General features: G+C 37.8%; 1 protein-coding gene across 11 annotated transcripts in view; it reads right to left on the minus strand.

Annotated features, from left to right (window-relative positions):
- Positions 1–25,337, minus strand: part of RERE (arginine-glutamic acid dipeptide repeats) — a 403,339-nt gene that overhangs the window by 207,748 nt on the left and 170,254 nt on the right. For 7 of the 11 annotated variants that reach the window (XM_026005078.2, XM_072731205.1, XM_026005075.2 and 4 more), the window contains 2 exons: positions 15,130–15,200; positions 5,936–6,061 (listed from right to left, as the gene is read on the minus strand). In XM_026005078.2, coding sequence (XP_025860863.1) covers positions 5,936–6,061; positions 15,130–15,200 — 197 coding nt within the window. The remainder of the gene's footprint in view (positions 1–5,935; positions 6,062–15,129; positions 15,201–25,337) is intronic. The other 4 variants (XM_072731211.1, XM_026005079.2, XM_072731212.1 and 1 more) reach the window with 1 other exon arrangement.

A 25,337-nucleotide genomic window follows, 5' to 3' on the forward strand; every position in this document is an offset into this window, starting at 1 on the left:
AAATCTGGTACCCTGTTGAAGGCCATGGTATTTGTACAAGCTGCTGTCACCAAAGTACTATAAGACATCCTAAAATGAGGGGTAACACTAAAAAAAGTTGAGCTAAACAAAACTGCAAGTTCTGCTTCCACGTGCTGAAATTTCTTTTGCAATTTATATACTAATATAAATATAAATATACTAATATAAATTAATTCTGGAGAACTTATAGAACCTGAGAACTGCACATATTTGCTTAGATATTTTTCAAACAATATAAAACAGCCCCAAGAAGGCAAGGTTAAAAGACCAACAGTGCATGTAAGTAATAAAGGGTGATGCAGTAGTATCCCTGAAAGAAAAGCAGCTCATGAAACCTACAAGTAATCTTCACCCTTCATATAGACCTATGGTAACAAAAAGACTACTTAAAATAGTAGGCAGTTTTATAAAACCATAAGGTTATTCAAATCTATGTTCTGTAAATGTGGCTCAATGTCCCTTTTGTCAAAAAATAAAAATAAAAAAGGAGCAGATGAACATGACAGCAAGACAGCCCTTAAGAACAAATCAGCTGAAATTTGCTTTATGGAAGAGCAGGATATGAAAACAACTGTTTCAAGTGAAGAAATTTCTCTGGAAGGAGGACAGAGTACCATTCTAATACTGGTCGGTTGAGTATTTTAGAAATTTTTAGACTTGCTTCATTAAAATTCAATAGCTATTAATCGCCTCTCATTTCAGGTAGTTGAATTAATCCTAGGCATTTGTATCAGCTATTTTTTTAAACCTTGTTGTTTTAACACCTTTAATTACAATCAAATATAAAAGACAATAGTATTTTTAGCATTCTTAATGTCAACTGAGGAAGCCACAGGAAATGCTGAAAAAGCAGGATATCCTGAGAAACTCCTGCTTATCTACACAAGCAATCGGATTAGAGTGCTTTATACAAACTAGGTAAGAAACAGAATCAGCATTGAAAACAGCATTTTATAGTAAATGCTCACTTTTAATTATTAATACTGAAGACCCAAGTATGAAAAAGAAGTTTTAGAAATGACACTTAAAAACAATAAATGCCTTACTTACACAGGCAAGAGATACTAATTTTAACACTGCTATGATATTAAGCAAAGCATTCTTATCTTTTAAAAAAGTAAATGACATATCACAGAGGCTGGATGCAAGACATTCCTTATGGGTCGAGGAGGTAGTAAGGAGCAGTGGAAACAGCACTCACTGACCAGATACAGGCAACCCAGATTCTGGCCTAAGCAGCCCCCCATGAAGCAGATATCTGGCGAAAGCCACTGGGCCCTAGCTTCCTGCTCTGTTAGTGGAGCAAGCTTGTGTAGATCAGTGGAGTGGATTTACTCCAAGAGAAATGTAAATTCCATTTCTTACATGCACGAAGTTTTACCTGAAACAAACACACACAGATTAACAAAACAGACTACAGGAATTATTTTTCAAATGTATGTATATACCATTAAGATAAATGAAAAGGGAACTCAAAGAGTAGTGCTTGTTATTACGCATTTTTTTAATGAAATGATACTAAAAATAGGACTACCACAAGAGCTAAAAGGAAAATAAAATAAATGATACTAAGAAGGGTTCTCACACCACTGTGACCACCAGTGTCCATTCAGTCAAGGTGAGGGCCAGCCTGGGACACTCTCAACGGCAGAAGCCGTCTGCTCTACCAAAGCAAGTGAGCAGCATGCCAGCTCAGGGAACTCTTCAAGTAAAGTGGAGACAAAGGTGTACAGGGACCATCCAGGATGTACAGAAGCCAGCCATGAAAATAGCAGAGACTACACAAGGCCAGGGTGAGCTCCTCATTAAACCTCAGTCCTGACTATTCACTCAAGGCAAGATTTTATACAATTGTAAACCTCAAATTTTCTCATCTGCAAAATGAAATAAATATCACAAAGTAAACTATGTGTAAAGAGTAGCACAATGCCTGGGCACAAAGGAAATGCTCAATGTTAGTTTACTTCCTTAACATACAGCTAGCTGATCTGAGATTTTAAATAACCCACTGCAGGGATCCCTGGGTGGCGCAGCGGCTTGGCGCCTGCCTTTGGCCCAGGGCGCGATCCTGGAGACCCGGGATCGAATCCCACGTCGGGCTCCCGGTGCATGGAGCCTGCTTCTCCCTCTGCCTGTGTCTCTGCCTCTCTCTCTGTGACTATCATAAATAAGTAAAGAAGAGCTCCTTTAAAAAAATAAATAAATAAATAAATAAATAAATAAATAACCCACTGCAAAGACTGTATAAAGCCACAGTTCCTAATTTTAATTTAAAAAAATATTTTTTTAAAGATTTTATTTATTTATTCATGACAGACACACACAGAGAGGGGGGGGGGGGGGCAGAGGGAGAAGCAGGCTCCATGCAGGGAGCCCAACGTGGAACTTAATCCCAGGTCTCCAGGATCAGGCCCTGGGCTGAAGGCGGTGCTAAACCACTGAGCCACCCAGGCTGCCCTAATTTAAAATTTTAAAAAATATTTTAGGAATCTACTGATTAGCATCCATGATTGAAAAGAATAAATTCTCTCCAGAAAAATTCACATAAATATAAGACTCTGCAATCAATTTCAGAAGTTCATAGACTCTTAAACTCAAGTAGTCGTAGGGGCCTATGGATCCCAGATCAAGAATGTCTACAACACTAATAAATTATTTAAAACCTGAATTTGTATAATGAAAAACTATGTGGCAACAGATAATCCTTAATAAATGTTTATTATATGCTTACCATGCTAAGCAATTCAATGAATTATTATGCTTTGCAACAACCCTTGAGGTAGAGCATAGTGCTGTGCCATTTTATTAGTGAGAAAACTAAGTGTTAAGGTTAGTTAATGTGTCTCTTGTTACAAAGGAATGCATCATAAGAAAAACATGTTCTCTAATGCACCAAAAACAAAATTTTTTTCAAAAAAAAAAATGACGTAAATAAAATAGTTCAACCCACTATTACGTCCTGTCTTATCTATCTGTGTTAGTCACTCAGCAGAGTTCTTAAAACATGCAAAAAGATGGACTACAAAATAAAAAGACTAAATAACAAATTATTCTAATCCTTGATCTCCTAGTGAGGAAGGGGTTAGGTGCCCCAACAAGAATTCCAGCCTGCAGAACTGCATCCATGACAACAAAAATGAACGTGCATTTTAAGTTTCCTTTAAATATCAGTACCTTTCAGCTTTGGATTGAGTCTCAGTACTGCCATTGGAACCACCCATTATGGGAGCCGCTGGAGGCAGAGAGGATCATCTCTGCCTGGTCTAGGGAGAATCTGGGCAATGTTTTCTTCCCCTTCTCACTTCCCTCACTAGTCCTGAACCGCCAGTAAACACAGTACTTTTTGCTTTAAAAAAAAAAAAAAAAAAATCCAAGCTATTAGATTTTCCGTAGTAAGTACAAAGGCTGCCTTTCCAGCACAAATATTTTAAATATGAACAGTGAAACTTAATTTTATAAAATTTTAACAAATGAGTTGATGTCATCAGTAGTGTAGAAACACAGATCACATATACCTGAATATACGAACAAAGTTACATTATGATGCAGTCAGCACTACCCTATAAAAACTAAATTAACAAAAATAGTCTATTAGGGAAGACATCTGGTGTATCATGGCAAAAACTGTTAATAATATTGTCTGCAACCCTGTAATCAATTTTTTTCTCCCAGCAGCTCTCTCATTGCACTGTATTAGATCTGTGTGCCTGCAGAATTTATGAGAGCTCCACACATGGGGGATAGCTGTGCCAACTGGATCCAATTCAGATCCAGTTCAAACGACTTTGGCAGCATGAAGCGTTGTTAAAGAACAATCAATACAGTTTGCTTTATGCAGCATCGTCTTGACTCAGAGAAGATTCATTATCTTACTACAGAATCTTCACAAACCTATATATAATGGTATCTGAGTATGCCACCAATCATGAACTTATTTAAATGCCCAGTGAATGCAATACTTTTACTGCTAAAATAAATAAATACTGATCATCACTAATGCTAACACAAAAAGTTTACTAAAGGCAATGTTATTATAGGCAAAATTTTAAACCCATTCAACAAATCCTGATTAGTGAATATTGTGGTAAATGAAATAGTCAATAGACTAGTCAATAGACAATGACATTCACACTAAAAGGAGAATAAAATGAGAAAATACCAGCCTAAAAGATAAAATCATTTTCAGAGACATACAGAAATAAGATGGCACTAGTAAAGGCTGAAGTTTTCGAAGGAGGTAGTAAAGGTGGGACTTTGCTAATCTGTCCCTTAATGAGGTCAGTATATCTCTTAGGGATTAAAATTAGACTTTTATCTACCACATTGGGTTTTATCTTCCATTGTGAACAATTATTATATCAAGAATTCCAAGGATTTCACAATGTGAACCTTTTTTCTGGTCTAATTCTTGATAAATCACACCAGCAACTATTTTAACATTAAAGTGTTATGATGATTATTCCTAGTTTTGTTATGATTATTAATATCCTATATCTCCATTGTCCTGGCCCTCCTCAGTTTATGCATGGGTGACAGCCACCTAACTGCAGCTTCCGCAGTCAGCCCTGACTCCACACTGCTACCCAATCAATCTTCTTAATAAGCAGGCATTTGCAAATCAGCTTGCCTGGAATAAAAAAGCCTATGAAGGATTCTCTCTTCCGCCATCACATAAAATCTTCCTTCATCTCACCTTTACAACACTGCTCCCATGACCCACTAACCTGTACTCTCCGTTGATGTCCTGCGGTCGTGTCTCAACTCCCAGCTTCACCAGGCTCACTGCCTACATGGCTTACAGGGACAGGCAGACATGTACACTTGGAAGGCTAATCCAGCCTGCCTGTCCACATGTCATTGACGTACCAAAACCAAATTCACCTCCTCAAAATCTGCCTACCTTCACAAAACTTTCCCAAGTGATAGAGCTGATTTGCAGCACTCTCTTTTTCTATTTTCAAGATACTGTTTTTCTACACTGCAAATGAACAATTCATTATATATTGCCAGTATCTTGTAATATGCACATGCATACATGATGACTATTCTCTGGTGTTATTTTCTAATTGAGTATACATTTGAACCCCACGGTCAGATTACATACAAGAGAAAGTTCTTCAACTTCTTTAGTGATTAACAGCAGTCAATCAGAACAATAAACACCTGTCTTTCTGAAAATGTTATCATTAAATCCTTATGAAGGGGGAAAAAAGAAAGGTATATATACAACTTTCATAAAAGGTGAGATACATGACACAAATAACCCACACGGATCACTAACACCAGGCACTGTGTTCTATGAGTAAAACACCACAGACACTTCATCTTGCTTCACCTCACATACATCATTACCACCAGGTAACAGAGACATTACCCAGGGCACAGCTGAGAGCACTAGATCTACATCCTTACTCAACCCTTTAGAAGGGTTTAATTCTACATCTGGCATTGCAGAAAAGCCTAGCTACTCCTGAGCAATATTCTACACAAAACGTCACCTGAGAGGACAGCATCCAAAATGTTTAGATTCATGGGCCATGAGTCCCAATGATGCTGGGGAGGTGCACATTCCACACTTGGACTCAAACTTACCCCCTTTTTTTCCCCATTTCAGTTGCCAACATCCATACTCGCCGCTGATTGCCAGCTCCTGCTCCTTGCAGCGGCCCAGCATGCTCTCTGCTGGCACCCAAATACCCTATACCACCAAACCCCACTGACTTCTGGAACTGTCCTAGAGGGGTAAGGTAAGTCCCGTATTTTGCTTCCTCTGTGCATGTACTTGTTACTCCTTTAAAAACACATACAATACAGCACATTTTTAAAGGGGCTCTGGGGAGGGAGGTAATATTCCTATTTTATACCCTATGGGATATAAAATATTGATAGCTTTTAAAAACGGGATTCTCCTTACCCCTACAGGCCCTCTCCCGGCTTCAGAAAGATGTTGTGGTGGCTGTGATGCCACCGGCAGAGAGCATGCTGGGGGGTCACACAAAGCAGGAGTTGGAGATCTGCAGCAGGCCTGGGAGTTGTGGACCTAAAAAAGAAAAGAGCTTTCAGTTAGCATGCCCAACGTCCCCTCCGGCCCTGGTTACTAGGGGCACGCAGCACACAAGCAGGTATGTGCACCATCCTTTAGCAGATGGCCTCTCAGATAATTTGTTCTACTGCTGAAGTTAGCCTCTCTGTTTCAATCAGAGCTGATTCTTTATTTCAGCAGGAACAAACCTACAACCCTTCTGGCTCCACACTATAAACTGGGTCCTGTTGTAAAGCAGTATGGTGTGTGCCCCCAAAATAACCAAGTTAAGATGTGACACAGTGCCAAAGCACAGTGACAGTGGCATGCTTTGCTTAGAATGAAAACAAAAAAGCAATGGTATCAGATAAACACAACTGTAAAATGAACCACAAGTGGACAAGCTGAACTTTCAGAACAGTTTCCAATATGAGATGCTAGAGGCATAAGACAGATACTTTAATAAGAAAATATTCAAGGCATTGGGGGGTCAAAGAAAGACCCTATCATTTTCTCAAAGTCCCAGTTTAATTTTGTAAAGCTAAAGGCAAGGTAAAAGACAAAGGCTTAATACCAGAGGAAAAGAAAGACACCATTCAAATGAGCATTTTCTCATAATGCCCACCTGAACAGGTACAAAACATAAAGCTTAAAAGAGAAAGTATTTCTTTTAGAGGCAAACTGAGTTCTCTGGTATGTATCACATGTCTGTATTACTTTTCTTTTGAACTTTGAAAACATTTAAAAGCAGCAGCAGATCAGAGAGCAACTTTTGAAGGCCAGTACCATCCCTTGTAAGCATTTTTTAAAAAAAAAAAAACCTCAAATAACAGTTTGAGTGTGTTCCCTTTCAAATATTCTAGAGAGTACATAACACTTCCAAAAAACTAACCAATCCAATTTCACGTGGTTTTAAATAAACTAATAAAAACTCCATAAAATCCAGATACTTAAGACTCTCCATTCATAAAGTTCTTTAAAAATGACAGATAAGCAAACTTTTTAATATTAAACCATTTTTAGGGAGCCTTATTACATTTAGTTCCTTTTGAATCACTACCAACTTCCTGTGATCCAAGATTTTAATATCCTCCATTAACTACTTATTTTTCTATGTCTCTTTTAAAATAAACAAAAACACGAATCACAAGAAAGTAAGACTATACTCCGTACAGATCACCCTATAGAGTATACACTCGGTGCTACACAGGACACTTCCTGTGTGGCCAGGTCTCTGACTCCCACTGCCTGGGGGACAACACACAATGACACTAAGTGTTGTCAGCAGCATAACCTTCACCACCACACACCCCGCCTTCCCGTACCAGCACTGCAGATTCCAAATCAAAGAGTCAATTATGCACTAGAATGTACAAGATACTTGATATTTTTTTACCATAATCACCCAATAAAAAGGAATTGCTGGTTAATATTTTGCACTAGGAATTCATCAAACAGATCACTCAAATCTTTATTCATTCAAATCAAGAGTCTTAAATGAAGAAGACACCAAATAAAGCATTTCAAAGCATGTTGGCATTATTTTAAATATGCAGTTCAAGTAATTTTTAAGGTATTTTACATATTAAAAAATACATTTCAAAGCATATCACTGTTCTTATTTATGAATCAGAAGTATCTGTTTCTGATTTTCTTTCAATTCTTCTAATGAGTTTTACTTGGACTATTCTGAGTCAGTTCTTAAACACAAACATCCACATATACATACAAATTACAAATGCCCGTTCTAGGGAATCAAGTTTGAATAGTAAGATTTTACCAATATTCTTGCATAGCAGCTCTCTGCAAATACCAAATTGTCTCAAACTTTCTTAGGTTTCTTTTTTAGAAAGATGAGAATGCCTAGTTTTCCACACTGAAAACATTTCTCATAGAATAGGCTTGATAAATAACATTTTTGACACGTATTTTATACAACAGTATAATTAAGCAAAACTCTTTCAGTGCTTTCTTAGTTCTAAAATCCAAATAAACCAGGAGGAAATGAATTACCCAACTTCACAGTAATTGTGAACCATTAAAACTTTAAATCCCACGTGGCCTATAATGACTGTCAGTCATGAGTGAAAACAGCCTGCTGAGAAGCTGAGTAAATGGGGCCAATAAGATGCTCTTAGATTATTTATTCCCAAAGCCTCACTGTGATTTTTCACTTACATGAATACCATCCCTCCATTTATAAGTTGACATTCGTATCATGCAAAAAGGCAATGGTGATTCACAATAACTTTCAACATGATTGCCCCATAACTGGCAGGAGGAGTATCTAAACACCACCTTGTCCATTAAACTTGGGGCTTTCACCCCCTCTTGCTTTGTAAAGGATTAAATAAAATTATAAACTTCAAATTTACATGTGAAAAGGACATTTCGTTTCTGCACATACATTTATTATTGATGACTTACTCCAAACAAATAGCATGGAGTAAGTCTAATACCCCATTATAGTTTATTATCATGCTTATAGATAGCAACTAAGCAACCATGGCCTTTACTTAAAATGAAGGGAGGAAAAAAAGATGTGGCTGCCAAAAGAATACTCTAGCACCAAATCAAGAATGTGCACCTTTTCTTGACTTAGAAATCAGAAGAGTGGTATAACAGTGACACACTATTAGCAGGTGAGAACAACTAAACTAGCAGAAAGGAACAATTCTGTTGGAAGAATGATTTCAGCTGTACATTCCAGCATGTCTCTAAGTAACACCTGATTACAGACTACAAAGAGTTGATAATAAACTTCATGGGCTTCACTTCAGTATCCAACACTCCCAAGTCGCAAGGCTGTAAAAGCATGGTACTGACCTTTTCGTAGGGAATGAACTATGAGAAAAAGGAAGTATGGAAGGTAATGCTCACTTCGGCAGGCCTAACTTGAGGAACTCTAAGAAGATGAGAAAAAAGCCACCTTTCACACAAAAATGAACCATCACATCATAAGGCATTCTTCCTAGCAGCGTGGCCTTCTCAGGAATGTTTACCTGTAGACCAAGCCCTCATTTATCTTTGCTAAAAGTCAGTACTATTGAAAATTCAAAATAGGTTTTAATGCCTTAAAATTAAATGTTATGACTTTGGGATTTTGGCTACACTCATGTAAATTTCCTGAAGGAAATAAGAAATGAAGTTTTAATATATTTAAAGAATAATTATTTAAATATAAAATACTACACACTGCAAGCTAACCAAAATACTACACATTGTAAACTAAAGGTAAAGAAACAAGTCCTTTTGGTTTGTTTAATAAACAGGTTAATTTGTAGTTAATGCATCATATCAAATTACTACTAAAGTTTTTTTTAAACCTTATGCAATGAATTTTTCCAGTAAAATGTTATTTTATTCAATATTCAATAAACATTTATTGTGGATCTTATATGGGCCAGGCAATGAGCTAAGCACACAGTATACATCAATGAATAACACAGGCATGGTGTCTACCAGAACACCAATGAAACATCGATATCACAACCATGTCATTCCATGGCCCAAGCACTATATACCCACTCTGTAGGCTTGATCTTTTCATCTAAAAACCACCTACCTACAAGGAGGTGCTTTATTTATACCCCAACCTCATAGGTATAAAACAAGGTTAAGAGGGTTAAGTGTCTTGCCCAAGGTCATTAAAGACAGCAACTGAAGAACAGACCAGCTGATGTCAAAGTCAAACTCCCAATACATGCACTCTACCATCCCTCCTCTCAGTCCCCCAAGTTAACACCTCAAATTCTGAATTAGCCACACTCACACTAATGTAGACCTCCCGTCCTACCCCCGGAAAAGTTTTTTTTTTTTTTTTCGGAAAAGTTTTTAATACAAGATTTACCTAACATTAAAATGAATGCCCACTTCTGATTATCTATACACCATACATTCTGTGCTAAGTGGTCACAGCAGCTAAGGTGGAATTAAATAATTGTGGCATATGATGCATAAATGACAAACTCATTGTGTGTATACATAGATATGTGCACAGAGTGCATGTTAAATAAGTATCCTGTATCCTCCATCAGTATCTAGGTTTAGGTCTCTAACAAAAATGAAAAGATAAAATTACTTATCCTCAGTAAGTTTTCATTTTAAAGACAGAAAAGCAGCTTCTTGCTTTTAATCTACTTCTAAGAAACTTGATGTGGTGTAGAGAGGGCAACATCAATGATGCGTGGAAGCTGTGCTGAAGCTAATTTCTCTGCAGCCCCTCTATTGTACTGTGGCAATCAAGTTTTAGTGAAGGATTATAGATACAGACCAGAAATCAGAAATTCCAAATGTTCCTCCCCCGACTGCTCACATATGGCAACAAAACAAAGAAGACGGTGTTAAAGCTTGAATGACATGGCCCCCACATTCATTGCAGTTTTGGAGATGAGTCTTCTCCAAGGTAACTAGTGCTATGTAGCCTCAGCTACCCCACATTGACAATGGACACTTAGAATGGATGCCATCAGGGACATAAATGATACAAAAGCGCACTCATCCATGCAGAGTCAATGAGCCTAACTCAATGAGCCTTAAACAGTAGATTAAAAATACCACAATATCCCTAATGACATATCCCCGACTTCAGGGAATCTCTAAACCAGGTTTAATGTCAAGGACAACTTTTCCACTTGTAATAAACCAAATAGGAGTCAAGGTGAATCAATGGTATTTGCTCAAAATAATATTTGTAATAATTACATATGCTACCTGGAAATTCATTTCATACAACAGTTAAAGAATCAATAAGTATATAACTCTAGGAAACCAAAACTCTACTTTTTTTCTATTGTATGAATGATAGGAACTCATCAGGAATCCACACAGAATGCCTACATAGAATATTAAAAGGAATGGCTTCAATTACTTATCTGTGAGTGAAGAATTAAATATGGTCTATCAGAGGCAGACCAGGTACTCCTCGGTGTTCTATTGCAAGAAAATTACTAAACAATCTTATGAAGCATTTTCAGAACTTACAATTATTTCTAGATAGCAAGTTAACTCTATTATGCTAAAGACCTGGATTTCTATAAAAATGGAATTTTATTGTTTTTTAGTAAAAGCAAGAAGGAAATCTTTCTTTGGGGACCAAAGGCAAACAGATTCCTTCACATTAATCCCACTCAGAGTGCTCTCCAGAGAGGACTGGCATCCAGGGCTGCCACAGCTGCCTGTCCAATTCTAAGGTCACTGAGGGAAGAACTTTCTCTCAAAGACTACAGTCTCCTTCAAGGCACTGCACCCACAGAAGCACACAGAGTAGGCTTCTGCTAAATGCCCATCAAAGGCACCAATCACAACTGAAAAAACATTCCTCACTGCACTCAGTATTATCATGCTCCTTGGTGCTACCGACTCACTCAGGAACAAACTCTGAAAGCAAACTAGGTCACACATGACCTAGGAAAGCTAAGGGAGTGCAGCCAAAGGAAGAGTTGAAGATGTTATCCCAGGCTCTTTCAGTTAATTAATGGAGACCCACTCAAGCTGGCCTGAGACAAGAAGCCTTTACTAGCTAAGGCCTCCCAAGAGCTCAGGGGGAAGGCACACTCGTTCCCATTGGCCTTCTACTGCTCTCTGCACAGTTGCTTGGATCCTCTGTTCTCCCTGCCTTCCTGTCCTATCATGTCAGCTTGCTTGTGACCTGTTTACACCTGCCAACCCTCACTGCATTGAGGCGACTCTTGATTCATCCTTCTGGCTTTGCCTCTCAGCTAACTGCTTCAGCCTCTCAATCTTTTCAAGCAAGGCCACAAAGATCATAGATGGCCATTCCACATTACTATTCTTTCAAAGAACTAAAGATTTTGCCAGCTGCCTTATTATATATTAGTTCAAGAAACCTAAAGTGCAAAGCTGCCTTATTTAACTGACGATCCCAGCCTATTCCTACTTCTAAGCATACACTAACCATAATTCCACCTTACCTCTACTGTCTCAAGCCGCTGCTTTTACTACTTGTTTCACAGAAACTTCTGTCATTATAGTCAAACAAATCCAGTTTGGTCTCCTAGTCTATAAATAAGCCCAACCAAATTAACACTCCCCAAGAGGATGAAAGCTTCCTAACAGAACACATAATTTGCTTCCCTTGAAAATGCTACTTTCAAAAGTAGCCTCAGTTCTGCTAAGAACTCAATTACTTTGCACTGTCAATAGCTTCCACCTATCCCTGTGAAAGTGGGGGCTCTAAATAGATCTACCAATATAGGGTGATAGTAACCTTATGCATTTTGATGGTTAAATGTTAACAAAGCAGAAACCATGGATCCCATCCCCATAGGCAAGATGACCACAGAACACATTTGAGACTGAAAGGGGACACTGTTTAACAGTTTGCCGGGTTTAATGTAATCCTGCACATAGAGACAACTATGTTCCATATCACAGACTCCCGGCTCTATGGGATATAGTAGCAGAGCCTAGAAGACAACCCAGGTCCCCACATACAATCCTAAGACCTTGCTTATCTCTCACAGAACTAGTCCCTGAAATGTTACCCAGAGTCCTAAGTTCAACAAATTGGCATTATGCTAGTTTTGGTTACTGGTCACAGATATTTCCTTATGACCACTTCTTAGTTCCTTAACTTCCACTGTGTCTAACACTGTAATCTTACCTAATATGTACCATAAGGTCATTTGCCCAGTTCTTTTAACAGTCCCAAATATACCATATGTTCAAAAAGTCATCATGGTAAAAGAGTTCATTCTAATTCATGGTGTAAACAAAAGAACACATCCTTCAGTTACAACCCCAAACCAAAAAAAGCTTAAAAAGATAAAATACATAATTAATCAACATTTCAAAGCTATTAGGTTTTTGTTTTCCAGTGCTCCACTTGCCATGCATGGTATTTTCTGTGGGCAAAACCAACTCCAATTTCTTCTTTTTAAAATCTTGCAGAGAAACAAAGCATATTTCCTTCTTTTCATCTTTTCCCCTTATAGCCTGGATAAGCTGAAGGAAAAAAGAGCTATGATTATTCTCATCTATTACATTATCTTTTCATAATAGAATTGCAAACCAAGGGAAGAAGAAAGTGGATATCCACACAATAACGACGTTCCTTCTAGGAATAAGTATTTTATCATCTCAGTTATTCTTGCACAACAACTATGAGTATGTGCTGAACATAGAACTCAAAGAAAAACATGAGGCATAGCAGTGTGCAACTTACATACTGTGCCCATTTCCCATACTGTTTTTGCAGACAGCTTTAATGTGTTGTACCAGACCCATACTAACAACAGAAGCTTCAAGCTTTTATTGCTGTTAATACTCTGAGCAATTACTGTAACTCAGCAGGAACCTCTGCCCCAAACAGCAACTATCAGATTGTAATCAGCATTTCATAAGAGACGCTGTTCAAACATGAAGGCACCTGTTAATGTGCTAAAATTGTAAAAAAAAAAAAAAAAAAAAAAAAATGGGGTCTGAATCTAATAAGTTAAAAAAAAACTTTGTAATTTTGTTTCACAACTATATCTTTTCCATGGTGTACTGGTATTACATTTGGTTTAAAAAAAATCACACACAAAGAGGATGAGCAGGGACAGAGCAGTAGCAATGGCCACAAGCAAAAGAAAAATCATCAGGAAATGAGACCACTGCCCAGATTTTCAGATGTCAATACAGCATCTGCACAAAAAAAATCTTTGGAAGGAAATACAGAATAAATAGCAAAGACCTCGAAAAATGGTAAAACTTCATATTGACATAAAATCTGAAAGAAAGCATTTGATTTACAAAATTGAACTGCAAGGCCTCCTTATAAAACAAGCAGGGAAGTTAAAAGAAGCCTACCAAGAAGAAATAAATCTTATAAGTAAAGGGCACATTTGACTTTTTTTAAAAAAAAACAAAACAGTAAGCCTGTGTTACTTATGCAACAAAACTTTAATAAAAAATAAATGACATGCAATTTTTTAACCAGCTAAGTTGGAATTTACTAATTGGGTATTTGGGGTCATCAAAAATATTAAGAAACAAAGGAGACACAGTGTTAAAGATCTCTCCACACTACATTACCTCATTACCTTTCTTTAGACTGAAGTATCACATACAAAGTGTGAGAATATAAATACTGTCAAGTTACAAAAAGTTTTGGAAATAACAGCATTCACAGATACTGAAACATACCTCTACAGAGCTACAGAATTAGGATTTCTCTATACCTAAGAAGGTAGATAGTGGTTCACAACCTTCAAGTACAAGGATCCCTTTTTAATGTTTCAAAAGATCCCCCAATGATAATACTCTGCTAGTATTTCATGTATCAGTTGTTTGAGGAAAATACATAATACACTGATTCTTAACTCTGTATTGTTATTAAATAAAGTGATTTTTAAAAATCACGCCAGCATATTAATATATTTGAAAAGTAGTTGTACAAACACATGTGAGGCATATTTTCAACTGAGAATGTTTATTTTCAGTCCTTTGTAAAATTCTCTATAGATATCCAGGGATCCAAAGCCCCCAGTATGGGAACCATTAGTCTAAAACCTAGAGACTGGCTAATGGGCCATATCAGCACCTCTAAACTTGGGGAAGGTTTGTAATGAGAAAGTACTATAGACATGCCATCCCCATGCCAGAGTCCTTCCCCCAACCTCCACCACCAGATGACCCCCAGATACACTCCATACTCACTAAAACCTCTAAAGAAATGAATAGCTGCCACCAAAAACTAGTCTCTGCTACATTTATATTCTTTTTTTCCAACTCACCACCAATTCCCAAATTTACTTCAGGGTCTTCAAAATGGCTGAGAAGAAACAAACTACTTCAGAAACTCAAGAAAATCTCTAAAATTATTGTCAAAACAGCTACTCAAGAAATGAAAACTTTGGGAACACTGTTCACAGTACAAGCTTTAAAACTCCAAGTGTTACAAAACCAAAAAGATAGAACTGGTAACTGCCTTACACATGCTATGGCTGCCAGGCAGTCAGTATTCAGAGGTGACCTGGTTATCAAGTCCAGAATCATGAAGAAATAATCAAGAGAGACAGCCAATGGAACTGGAAAGAGAGAAGGCACAGAGGAAAATCAAAAGCACATTAAAAAATGCTTACCAGTTTGAAGTCTTGAATGCTACAGATGAAATACGGCGTGTTTGGCCTCCGACTCTCGATATACACACAGTCTTTAAAAGAAAAAGAAATTTTAAAACAATGGTATTTACCATTAAGGGAACAAAGACAGGGCCTATAAAGCCATTGCATAAATAAACAAATGACAAAGCACATATCTTTAATAGAAAAAAATTTTTCAAAGATGTATTATAAAAGTACAATTAATTTTATGCTAGAGAGACAGCCCTTGGGTTCTTACTGACCACTTTTCTGATAATTTAAAGAACCTGATAAAGCCTCAATTATTGCTTCCAGGGTGCCTGAAGACGAGAGAGAAATCCCATGGGATTAACTATATGTTGATGAGGAAATTTCAATTAAGGGAATTATTTGATTGCAGCTACACAAGACAAAATCTTGAATGTCTTATTCAGAGAGAAGCTCCCATGTCTTCACAAAGAGAAATGACTTTGCCAAGTGCTTCTTTATTTTCAGTAATTTGTGAGGAAATAAATGAAAGATGTAAAAGAAGACTAGCTTGAACATGCTATTATAATCACCTTTCCACCTAAGCCAAGAAACAGAAAGAAATCTAATCTGTTGTGGATAACTTACTATTAAACTTCAACCTAAACATGTTTTATTTTCTAATTATAAATAAAACCAAGACATCCAATCAGAAGTGGGATGCAATAAACCAAACTACACTTTCCTCAAGGGAATAAGAGCACTTTCTTAAATTATATTTGACATGGCAATGGTTGGATAATTATTTCTGATGCTCTCAATAGCTGTAGTCTAAAGGGCTGCTCTTTAAAATGGCAGGTTAAGATACCTTTTTTTTTTTTTTTTTTTTTTTTAAAAAGAAGCAATGATTTTAAGGGAAGCAGTGGCTGGCTATAAATGGACTTTAACACTCCCCACAGGGCAACCCAAGATGATTATAAAGTTTAGGATAAGATCCTCTATGTATTATTTACTGAGAACTAAAGGCATCTGCAGTCAATCAAATTTTCAAGGGATAATGAACATAATACCCACATTCAAAATGCCATTTGTTTTATCCCTCCTCATGACCCTTCATAATGAGTGTATCTCAGGATAACTCAGATGCTTAAAAATACAAGCAGATTCCTCTACTGCCTTATGTTACATATGCAGAGCCAAGAAAAAGAAAAGGACAGAAATCTGGAGCCATCCATCCAGTGGACACTCCAGTACCACCACAGGCACTAGCTGACGCACTAAGAGATAGATGATGAAGAAAGCCCTCACCAAGAACACCTCTTTCCAAGAAACTTTCTGAAAAACGTCGGGATTTCTGTAGCCCAAAATCATTCCAGAAAAAGAAGAAATATGAATGCCAATTATCTAGGCATCCAGAATGTCCCAACTGAATTCTCTACTCAGATATAGACTCAACAACAAAGATTCAATCTCTGAATCCATGTACAATAGCAGCTCAAGAATAAACTGCTGACTGGACTTTCTACTTTATTCCAGGGTCCAGGATGCTATATAACTCTACTTAACATTCAGACAACATCCATTAACATGCCAATCATCTTAAGGAACAAGAGAACTCTCCCTAGTTTGGTAGATATTTGTCTTCGTATCCCTAATTTGGTATTCAAGTAAAAATATTCCCTAGATAAAAAACTCCAGTTCCAACTTGCACAATTTTGGAACACAAATTTGCAAATTAAACAAACTTAATTTCTGTGCCCCAATCCCTGAAGTACCCAGTACAAGTATCTCAAATCTCTAGGTATCAATTATTTACCTGTCTCACTCAACCTGCATACAAATCACAGTTGATAGGCCCTCTTCTTCCCGATCACCTCCTATAGAAAACCTTATCTTCTAAATCTCATAACACTGTCATACCGAGCTATACTGACTTCAACACGAATGAGTCACTTCCTAACTTAGGACTTCCACTTCCTTAAAGTTCATGGGACTAAAATGTGGTGCATACAATGGTCTGGTCCTGCATACATCTCAATCTCCACTGGGCTACAGTATCCAAAATTCCACTACATTGTCCATGCCAAGCCCTCTTTACTCCTTCATTCCACTGGCACCTACTTTATAATAAGTTAGCTTCAAGGGCAGTAAATTCTCATGGCTCCTCTGTAAAGAAATGGCAACATCCCCTTTCTTAAAAAAAAAGCTTTACGTGGGACACCTGGCTGGCTCAGCAATTGAGCATCTGCCTTTGGCTCAGGGCATGATCCCGGGATACCAGGATCAAGTCCCATATCGGGCTCCCTGCGTGGAGTCTGCTTCTCCCTCTGCCTGTGTCTCTGTCTCTGTGTGTGTCTCTCATGAATAAATAAAATCTTTTTTTTAAAAAAAGCTTTACGGGCACCCCCGGTGGCACAGCGGTTTAGCGCCGCCTGCAGCCCGGGGTCTGATCCTGGAGACCCAGGATGGAGTCCCGGGTCTGGCTCCCTGCATGGAGCCCGCTTCTCCCTTTGCCTGTGTCTCTGCCTCTCAGTCTCTCTCTCTCTCTCTCTCTCTGAATAAATAAATTTTTTTTTAAAATGCTTATTTAAAAAAAATAAATAAAAATAAAAAAGCTTTACACATACTTTCATAATCCACAAAATCATAACTATGAACCTTCTAACTCAGAGACTTAAAGTAGCTATTAACTTGTATACAAAAAAGCTTTCCAGAAAAGGAAAATCTATACTCTTTCATTTCTCATTACAAAGTTACATTCATCTGCAAATATACAATGGATGTAACTCTCTTAGACAAGGGAAGAAAGGACTATACTGGGATGTGGAGAGCAACTCCTGGTACCCTGGGCCTAAACGCTTCCTGGCAGTCTTGAAGACAGACTCAAATCTGTTGGCCTGAGGAAAGTTGCCATGAGGAATAAGGCAGTGTGAAAAAGATCCTTAAACCTAATAGGTGGCATTAGCACATTTACTTATTAATGTCTTGTTAAGAAATAAAAAGTCAGGGGATCCCTGGGTGGCTCAGGGTTTAGTGCCTGCCTTTGGCCCAGGGCGCAATCCTGGAGTCCCGGGATGGAGTCCCATGTTGGGCTCCCGGCATGGAGCCTGCTTCTCCCTCCTCCTGTGTCTCCGCCTCTCTGCCTCTCTCTCACTCGCTCGCTCGCTCGCTCTATCATAAATAAATAAATAAATCTTTAAAGAAAGAAAAAGTCAGGGGCACTGGGTGGCTCAGTCAATTAAGCATCTGCCTTCAGCTCAGGTCATGATCTCAGGGTCCTGGGATTGAGTCCCACATGGGGTTCCCTACTCAGCAGGGAGTCTGCTTCTACCTCTCCCTCTGCTGCTTCCCACTGTTTGTGTGTGCATGCTCTCTCTCATTCAAATAAATAAAATCAATTTAAAAAATAGATACAAAGTCACCTCTTTTTGTTTAAAAAGCTACAATGCCAAACCAAATTGATCCAAATTGATATGAGACTAATTACATGACTAATTGATATGTGAGACTATTACATAACTAATAATCTGTAAAACAGGTCACTGTATCAAATAATCTCTATCAGTATCTGGAAACTTATACATGAAAAAGATAAGCTCATTTCATAATTAAATGACAAAATTTTTAATTTTTTTTTTAAGTATTTTATTTGGGATGCGTGGGTAGCTCAGCGGTTGAGAGCATGTGCCTTCGGCTCAGGACATGATCCCAGAGTCCAAGGATGGAATCTCACATCGGACTCCCTGCATGGAGCCTGTTTCTCCTTCTGCCTATGCCTCTGCCTCTCTCTGTGTGTCTCTCATGAATAAATAAATAAAAATAAAATCTTTAAAATAACATCTTTTCTTAAAAAAATTAGGGTGATCCAATTGAAAGAGACTACATCCTAAGGAACAATTTGTAATTCAAGTCTCACAGGAAAAAAATCTACTTATCATTATTCTTAATGATTTTCAAAACAAGGTTAAATAAGGCCAAAAACTCATAGAAAATATTTCCCTCTTGTCTCATTAATTAAACAGCTATTTAAGAAAATAACTTCATATAGATGTTTAAGTGAGCACAAAAATAAAGTGGTTTAATTTGGCAATGGAAAGATGAACACACATAAGTAAAGACCAATGTTAAAATCTCAGTAGGAATATATGCCCAGTAATCTTTTAAAGCCAAAATGATTTGGCAAGAATTTTCATGCAATTTATAAGTGCATAGATTGTCTGAAGCCTGTTATAAAATTGGTTTCAGTCAGTTGGATCAATGATCCTCAACCTGAAAATCTCCTATAGCCAACATAAGTAATAAAGACACCTTTTTTCTAAGAAAGAAAAGAATGAAAAGAAAGCCAGCCTTTTTATTACACTGCTACCAGTTCTGAAAAAAAAAAAAAAAAACTGAGCAAAACTGATGCAATCCATTAAGTAAGTGCATACTGCACATTTTCAAAATTACCCATATGAAAATGCCTATTTACCAGATTGAGCAAACGGCTGCTACAGGGCAAATATATATTTTTTTTAATCTTAAAATCAGCAAGCCTGAAATATGCCAGAGAAATGAGTGAGGCTATTACTATAGATATCAATTATTCCAAACAATACATGGTAATTTATTTTTTTCTTTACTAGGGATGTCTGGAAATAAAACCATGCGTGTAGATTGAGACTTGCTCTCTAACACCAAGCCTCTGCCAGGGAATGATGACACGATTAAGTGACCTCAAATACTGTATCCGTGATCCGTGCAATGATACTGAACAGGGGCGTTTCTGGCTGTATCTCACAACCTAAACATAGCTTTGTGTCCAAGAATCTATTGTACCATCTGCAAACAACAGAGCGTTTGCTAAGCTAGGGAAAGAAGTAAGCCAAAACATGAAGGCCGATTCTCAAGGCAGAGAAAGCCCTTCTCTGCTTTTCAATCCTCAGCAAATCAGCAGGTTTATGTAAATAGAGCAAGAGCATGGTCCTCTCAAGGGTAAAAACCCCAGCCTCAAGCATCAGGCAGTTTGTCAGCCTGAAACACAAAGAACCTGTCAGCATCCTTCCTGACAGCCTCCGCCCGGAGCACAGTGGACACTTACTTCATCAACTAATTGAGCAAGTAGTGCTGTGAGCCCAGCATTATAGCCATGGTCACAATGTGCAGCAATGCTCAGTCTGTGCTGAGCTCTGTAATTTAATCTTTGAAATATCTTAATCTTTAAAATATCTTAATCTTTGATCTTAATCTTTGAAATATCTTCTCATCCCTTTGCAAGGCATGGCAGTGCCACGCTAACATAATTTCCAATGGAAAACCTTCTACTTGAACACCTGGGTGGCTCAGTGGTTGAACATCTGCTTTGACTCAGGTCACCATCCCGGAGTCCCAGGATCAAGTCCCCCAGCAGGCTCCCTATGGAGCTCATGTCTCCCTCTGCCTATGTCTCTGCTTCTCTCTGTGTGTCTCTCATGAATAAAATAAAACCTTTTAAGAAGAAAAATAAAACCTTCTACTTGTTTAAAAAAAGAAAAAGCATGCATGAACAGACTTTCTCACAAATGCATTTCCCAGAAACACACAGCGTGCCACAGTGGTGGACAAGAAGATTGACTCTCAGAACTGCTCTGTCCTTCGTGTTCCATTTCTCTTACACAGGATTCCTCCACCCTGGACATGGAACCATTCAGTGAGTTAACAGCCAACTGGTCTAATGTTACAGAATCAAAAGTCCACAAGTGTCTCACCAGTTAATATGGGTATTTCCAAATGTCCAACATGCAAAAAGGTATGTAGCCACATGAGGCATGTGTAAAACAACACTGAATCCCAATCCACAGTGCATGGCTTCACAACGGGGGAGCCTCTCACCTGTACAACAGTTTCCCCATCTGTACAACAGTCAAATTTATCACAGTTCCTCGCCTCTATCACAATACACTACATTCCAGAGTAAACATTCAAAAAGTATACAAGGAGCAACTGACCTGAACAAAAATGTAAAAACAGAAAAGCAGTTATATGAGATCCTATTGAGAACGCTGCTGTGTACTATCAATGTGAACATAAAGAATGTTGTTTGCTAATAAATACTTCTTTAAGAAATAATTCAATTGCAGGACGATCTACTTTTAGTTTTCTACCAGATTCTTTTGTGGGGAAGGGATACCCACATCGGCTAGGAACATTGGAGAACTAAAAAGGGAAAAAGAAATAAAAATCAGGAAAACAGCACCTCGTTAAGTGAATCCTCTAGTGCTTACTTTTATCCTGAATTCTGAGCCTGAAAACTGTCACCAAAACTGACCTGCAACATCTTAAAGATTCTAAAGTCCATGGGGAAAAAAAAAATCTCAGGTAACAGACGCTTAGTCCCTTCCTTTTTAAACTTCATAAAAATTAAATCCTGCATATTCCAATGTCTACAGATTTCCAACTACCAAGCTAGCATAGGTTTTTATCTAAAGACAGAACACTTTATATTTCCAGCAAATACTCATCTATCTTTATCCTCACTGCTAACAGGAAATTAAATGATGAGAAAAACCAGCTGGGAGTCTGGGGGGAACAGATCATAACAAACTGAAAGAGACTGTTTCAATTTCCCACCTTTTCCTTTTAGTCCTCTAGAAGTCAGAAAAATCTTCTAGGATATCAAAAGCTTAAAGACTGATCCAAAACAGTCTTCTTTCGAACCTGGAAAAAGTGATGCTGGCGTTTTAGAATAACTGCTGCAGTCAGACCCCACCCCCTTCTAAATCAATCATATGCTACATAGATTTGAAAATTCTAGACTGCCAGCAGCAGCAATTTTAGCAGTTACATGAATACGCTAAGGTACTGACCCTGGGTTGGCACTCTTACTCAAGTAGAGTGTCTAAAGCACTCTCACCACCATTTCCTTCTGCAAATGTTCCTTAAAAAGCCCTCCTTGTTGGGTACCTGGGTGGCTCAGTGGTTGAGCAGAACCTGCCTTCAGCTCAGGTTGTGATCCCGGAGTCCTGGGATCTAGTCCCACATCAGGCTCTGCGCAGGGAGCCTGCTTCTCTCTCTGCCTGTATCTCTGCCTCTCTCTCTCTCTCCGTATCTCTCATGAATAAATAAATAAAATCTTTAAAAGAGAGAGAGAGAGAGAGAACACACAGAATCTAGCGTGCAGGGGAAGATTTTTTTAAAAATCATTGGTGGCCATCTGCCTTATGGAAGCAAAACATGTTAGGGTATTAGAGACATGGGGGAGGGGAATTTCCAGCCTACTCTCACCCTTGCTACCCCACTGTACCTATCTTTCTAGTGCTTGAGAAGGTGGGTAACAACCCAATTCCCAAACCAGTGGGTCCTCTGAAAAACTAAATTCTGCTATAAAATCCCTATTAAATAGAGAATGACTGAATGCTTATGAAAACAGTAGGTTCTCACGCAATCATTACAACTGAACATGGCTAAATATGTATACTTAGGACACCAACATTGACAGAGTTCAAACACTTCTAGGAACACTCTGTCCAGTAACCATAAGAAAAAATAACCAGCGACAGGCTGCAGTGAAGATTCCGCTCTCTGCATATGACTGACAACAAACAAATCACTAGGTCTGATCTTCTGGTGTCACACTCTGCAGAGCAGATTTCAAGCAACACCACTGGCTCCTACTCAGAAAACAATGCACTGGGAACTTGGGCTTTACAATAAATGGTTCAACCAATTTGCAGTGCTCACTGGAAATACACAAGAGAATTCACAATGCCTGGGCTATAATTCTTATTTGGCAAATGATTTTATTATAAACTGGTATCATAGTGAATCCATTTTCTTTACGGGTTTTCAGCTAGTGTTTAATGGACTGTCAGGATAATTTAGATTTCATCTATTTAAACTCATTCAAGCCTGGCTCCTGATTGTACAGTAAATGGAACATATTTCTATTCACTGAAATTAATGACAGTTAATTGTAGTCTGCAGTTCTCAATTTTGTAAAAACAACTGTTCCACAGTTCAAGCACCAAGCTACAGAATTTCCCACACCAATTATTTTTTTTTACTTTATAGGCATCTATATCTTGTAAGCCTTTCTTGTAAGACTAATGTATATACTCAAAGAATAGTTCTACCCCTTCAAATATTTATTACGAACTTTTCAGAAAGAATTAGGACTTAAGCATAACTGAAGGCTGGGAAAATGAAAGCTTAGTTATCAGTCTGAACAGACAGATGTTCAATTAATATGGATTTTTTTTTTAGCTAGCAAAACTGAAGATTAAAATTTCCTGCTTTCCATATTTTTTACTATTAGACAATGTTCTTATGTATTTCAAATAAATCACAATGTCAACATTGAGATTTATTAAAAGTAGGCTAAACTTAACATATGGATTTAGATATACAAACAAGATACATGACACATATTATTAAATACTGTACTGAATTGCTTCTGAGTCTGATATTCTGTTTAACAGAAATTTACCTCTGAGTTTTATTTACCAGACAACACAACAATCCCATGAGTGATTTCTCTTCTTGAGTGATTTAGTCTTTCACCTAAGCATCCACACAGCTGTGTGAGAGATGCTTCAAGGAGAAACAGGCATGCAAAAAGGCACCTTAAAAGAAACTTACCAAATCAAGACCCAAATAAGAATAAGGCAAGCATCCAGAATTTGCTGCCCCAAAACTATAACCAAGAGTCATAGGCTGATATATTGCAATTAACACAAAAGTAAGAGAAGTTTTCCATTACTTTTTTGCAAGCTACCCTTTTCGTTCCCTTTTTCAGTGTGCTATTTACATCTACTCAACTGGGCCATGAATCTTCTATACCCATATCATGCCCCTTTCCATGAAATTCCTCATGCTATTGCCCCTAACAGAGATGCTCTGCCTCTACCTGGTCCTACTGCAATTTTGCCCAAACTCCAGGACCTAAATCAAGGTCTTCATGGTCCTTTGAGTCTTCCCCAGTATCACCAACTTAGTCCATCCTCTTCAGTTAGCACTGGCCCACTCACTTCCTATTACTAACAGATGACATTGCTCAAATAAGTGTAATTTCTCCCTATAAAATGAAGGATCAAGGACTAGAATCCTGTCTACTTTTGTATCTTGCCCTAACCTCACCTCCACAAAATGCCTTGCACAAAATTATAGATACACAGGATCGTGTTCTTATGTTACCAGTTCATCAATGTGCCACTAATACTATTGCTGAGTATCTAATATACCCCATTAAATTCTACTAGCTTATTCAAAGACTGTTCCAGGCCTTAAACTTAATTATCTGCTTTATACAATTTGTATAGTTTACATGATTTATATAAACTTCTAAGGGCAAATAAAACCTATTTCCTGACTCTCTTCTTGTATCCGTACCTCTTCCCTCTCACCCTAAATCATTACTGTTTTAATTTGGGTTTTTGTTGTTGTTGTTACTGTTGTTTGGTCAGGTGCTTATTTTAAAATCAAAGTCAAAGACTAAAGATATTTTAAGAATAATTTAAAACTTCTAGTCAATTTCACGTGACTGAATAAATATTAAGATCTCAAATTTTCGGGATCCCTGGGTGGCGCAGTGGTTTAGCGCCTGCCTTTGGCCCAGGGCGCGATCCTGGAGACCCGGGATCGAATCCCACGTCGGGCTCCCAGTGCATGGAGCCTGCTTCTCCCTCTGCCTGTGTCTCTGCCTCTCTCTCTCTCTCTCTCTCTGTGACTATCATAAAAAAATATAAAAAAATAAAATAAAATAAAATCTTTAAAAAAAATTTGTTATAAACCTAAAACTGCTCTAAAATATCATCTTAAAAAAAAAAAGATCTCAAATTTTCATTACAGATCTTCAGCCCACTGTGAATTATAAAATGTCATTTGGGGGACAAAATTCCACCTATCTAATGATTTCCAATGATCTATCTCCTTAGGATTCTACATGTGCTGATTTTGCTATAGAACATCTACATCATTCTCAGGCTAAAAAGTATTCTATTGGGGGGGGGGGGTAGGGGGGAGTAGGTGAGATCTTGTCTGGTAATCTGCCATCCACCACCTGTCACTTTTATTATCAAAATTAGCAAAGATCTACGCAAGGGAAGCAGTATTTAAAATATCTAAATGCCTCTTGATTCCCAAAATGAAATGAGAGATTTAGTTTATTGTTTGAGCCATAAGATGCTCTGGATGCTTTCTACCCGAAACTATACACAACACACTTCAAAAAATGAGTGCAGCTGCTCTGGGCCAATATAACACTTAATGAGACTTTTGCTTTTTGT

The sequence above is a fragment of the Vulpes vulpes genome, chromosome 12 (assembly GCF_048418805.1).
Source record: "Vulpes vulpes isolate BD-2025 chromosome 12, VulVul3, whole genome shotgun sequence".
In the NCBI taxonomy this organism is placed as follows: Eukaryota; Metazoa; Chordata; class Mammalia; order Carnivora; family Canidae; genus Vulpes; species Vulpes vulpes.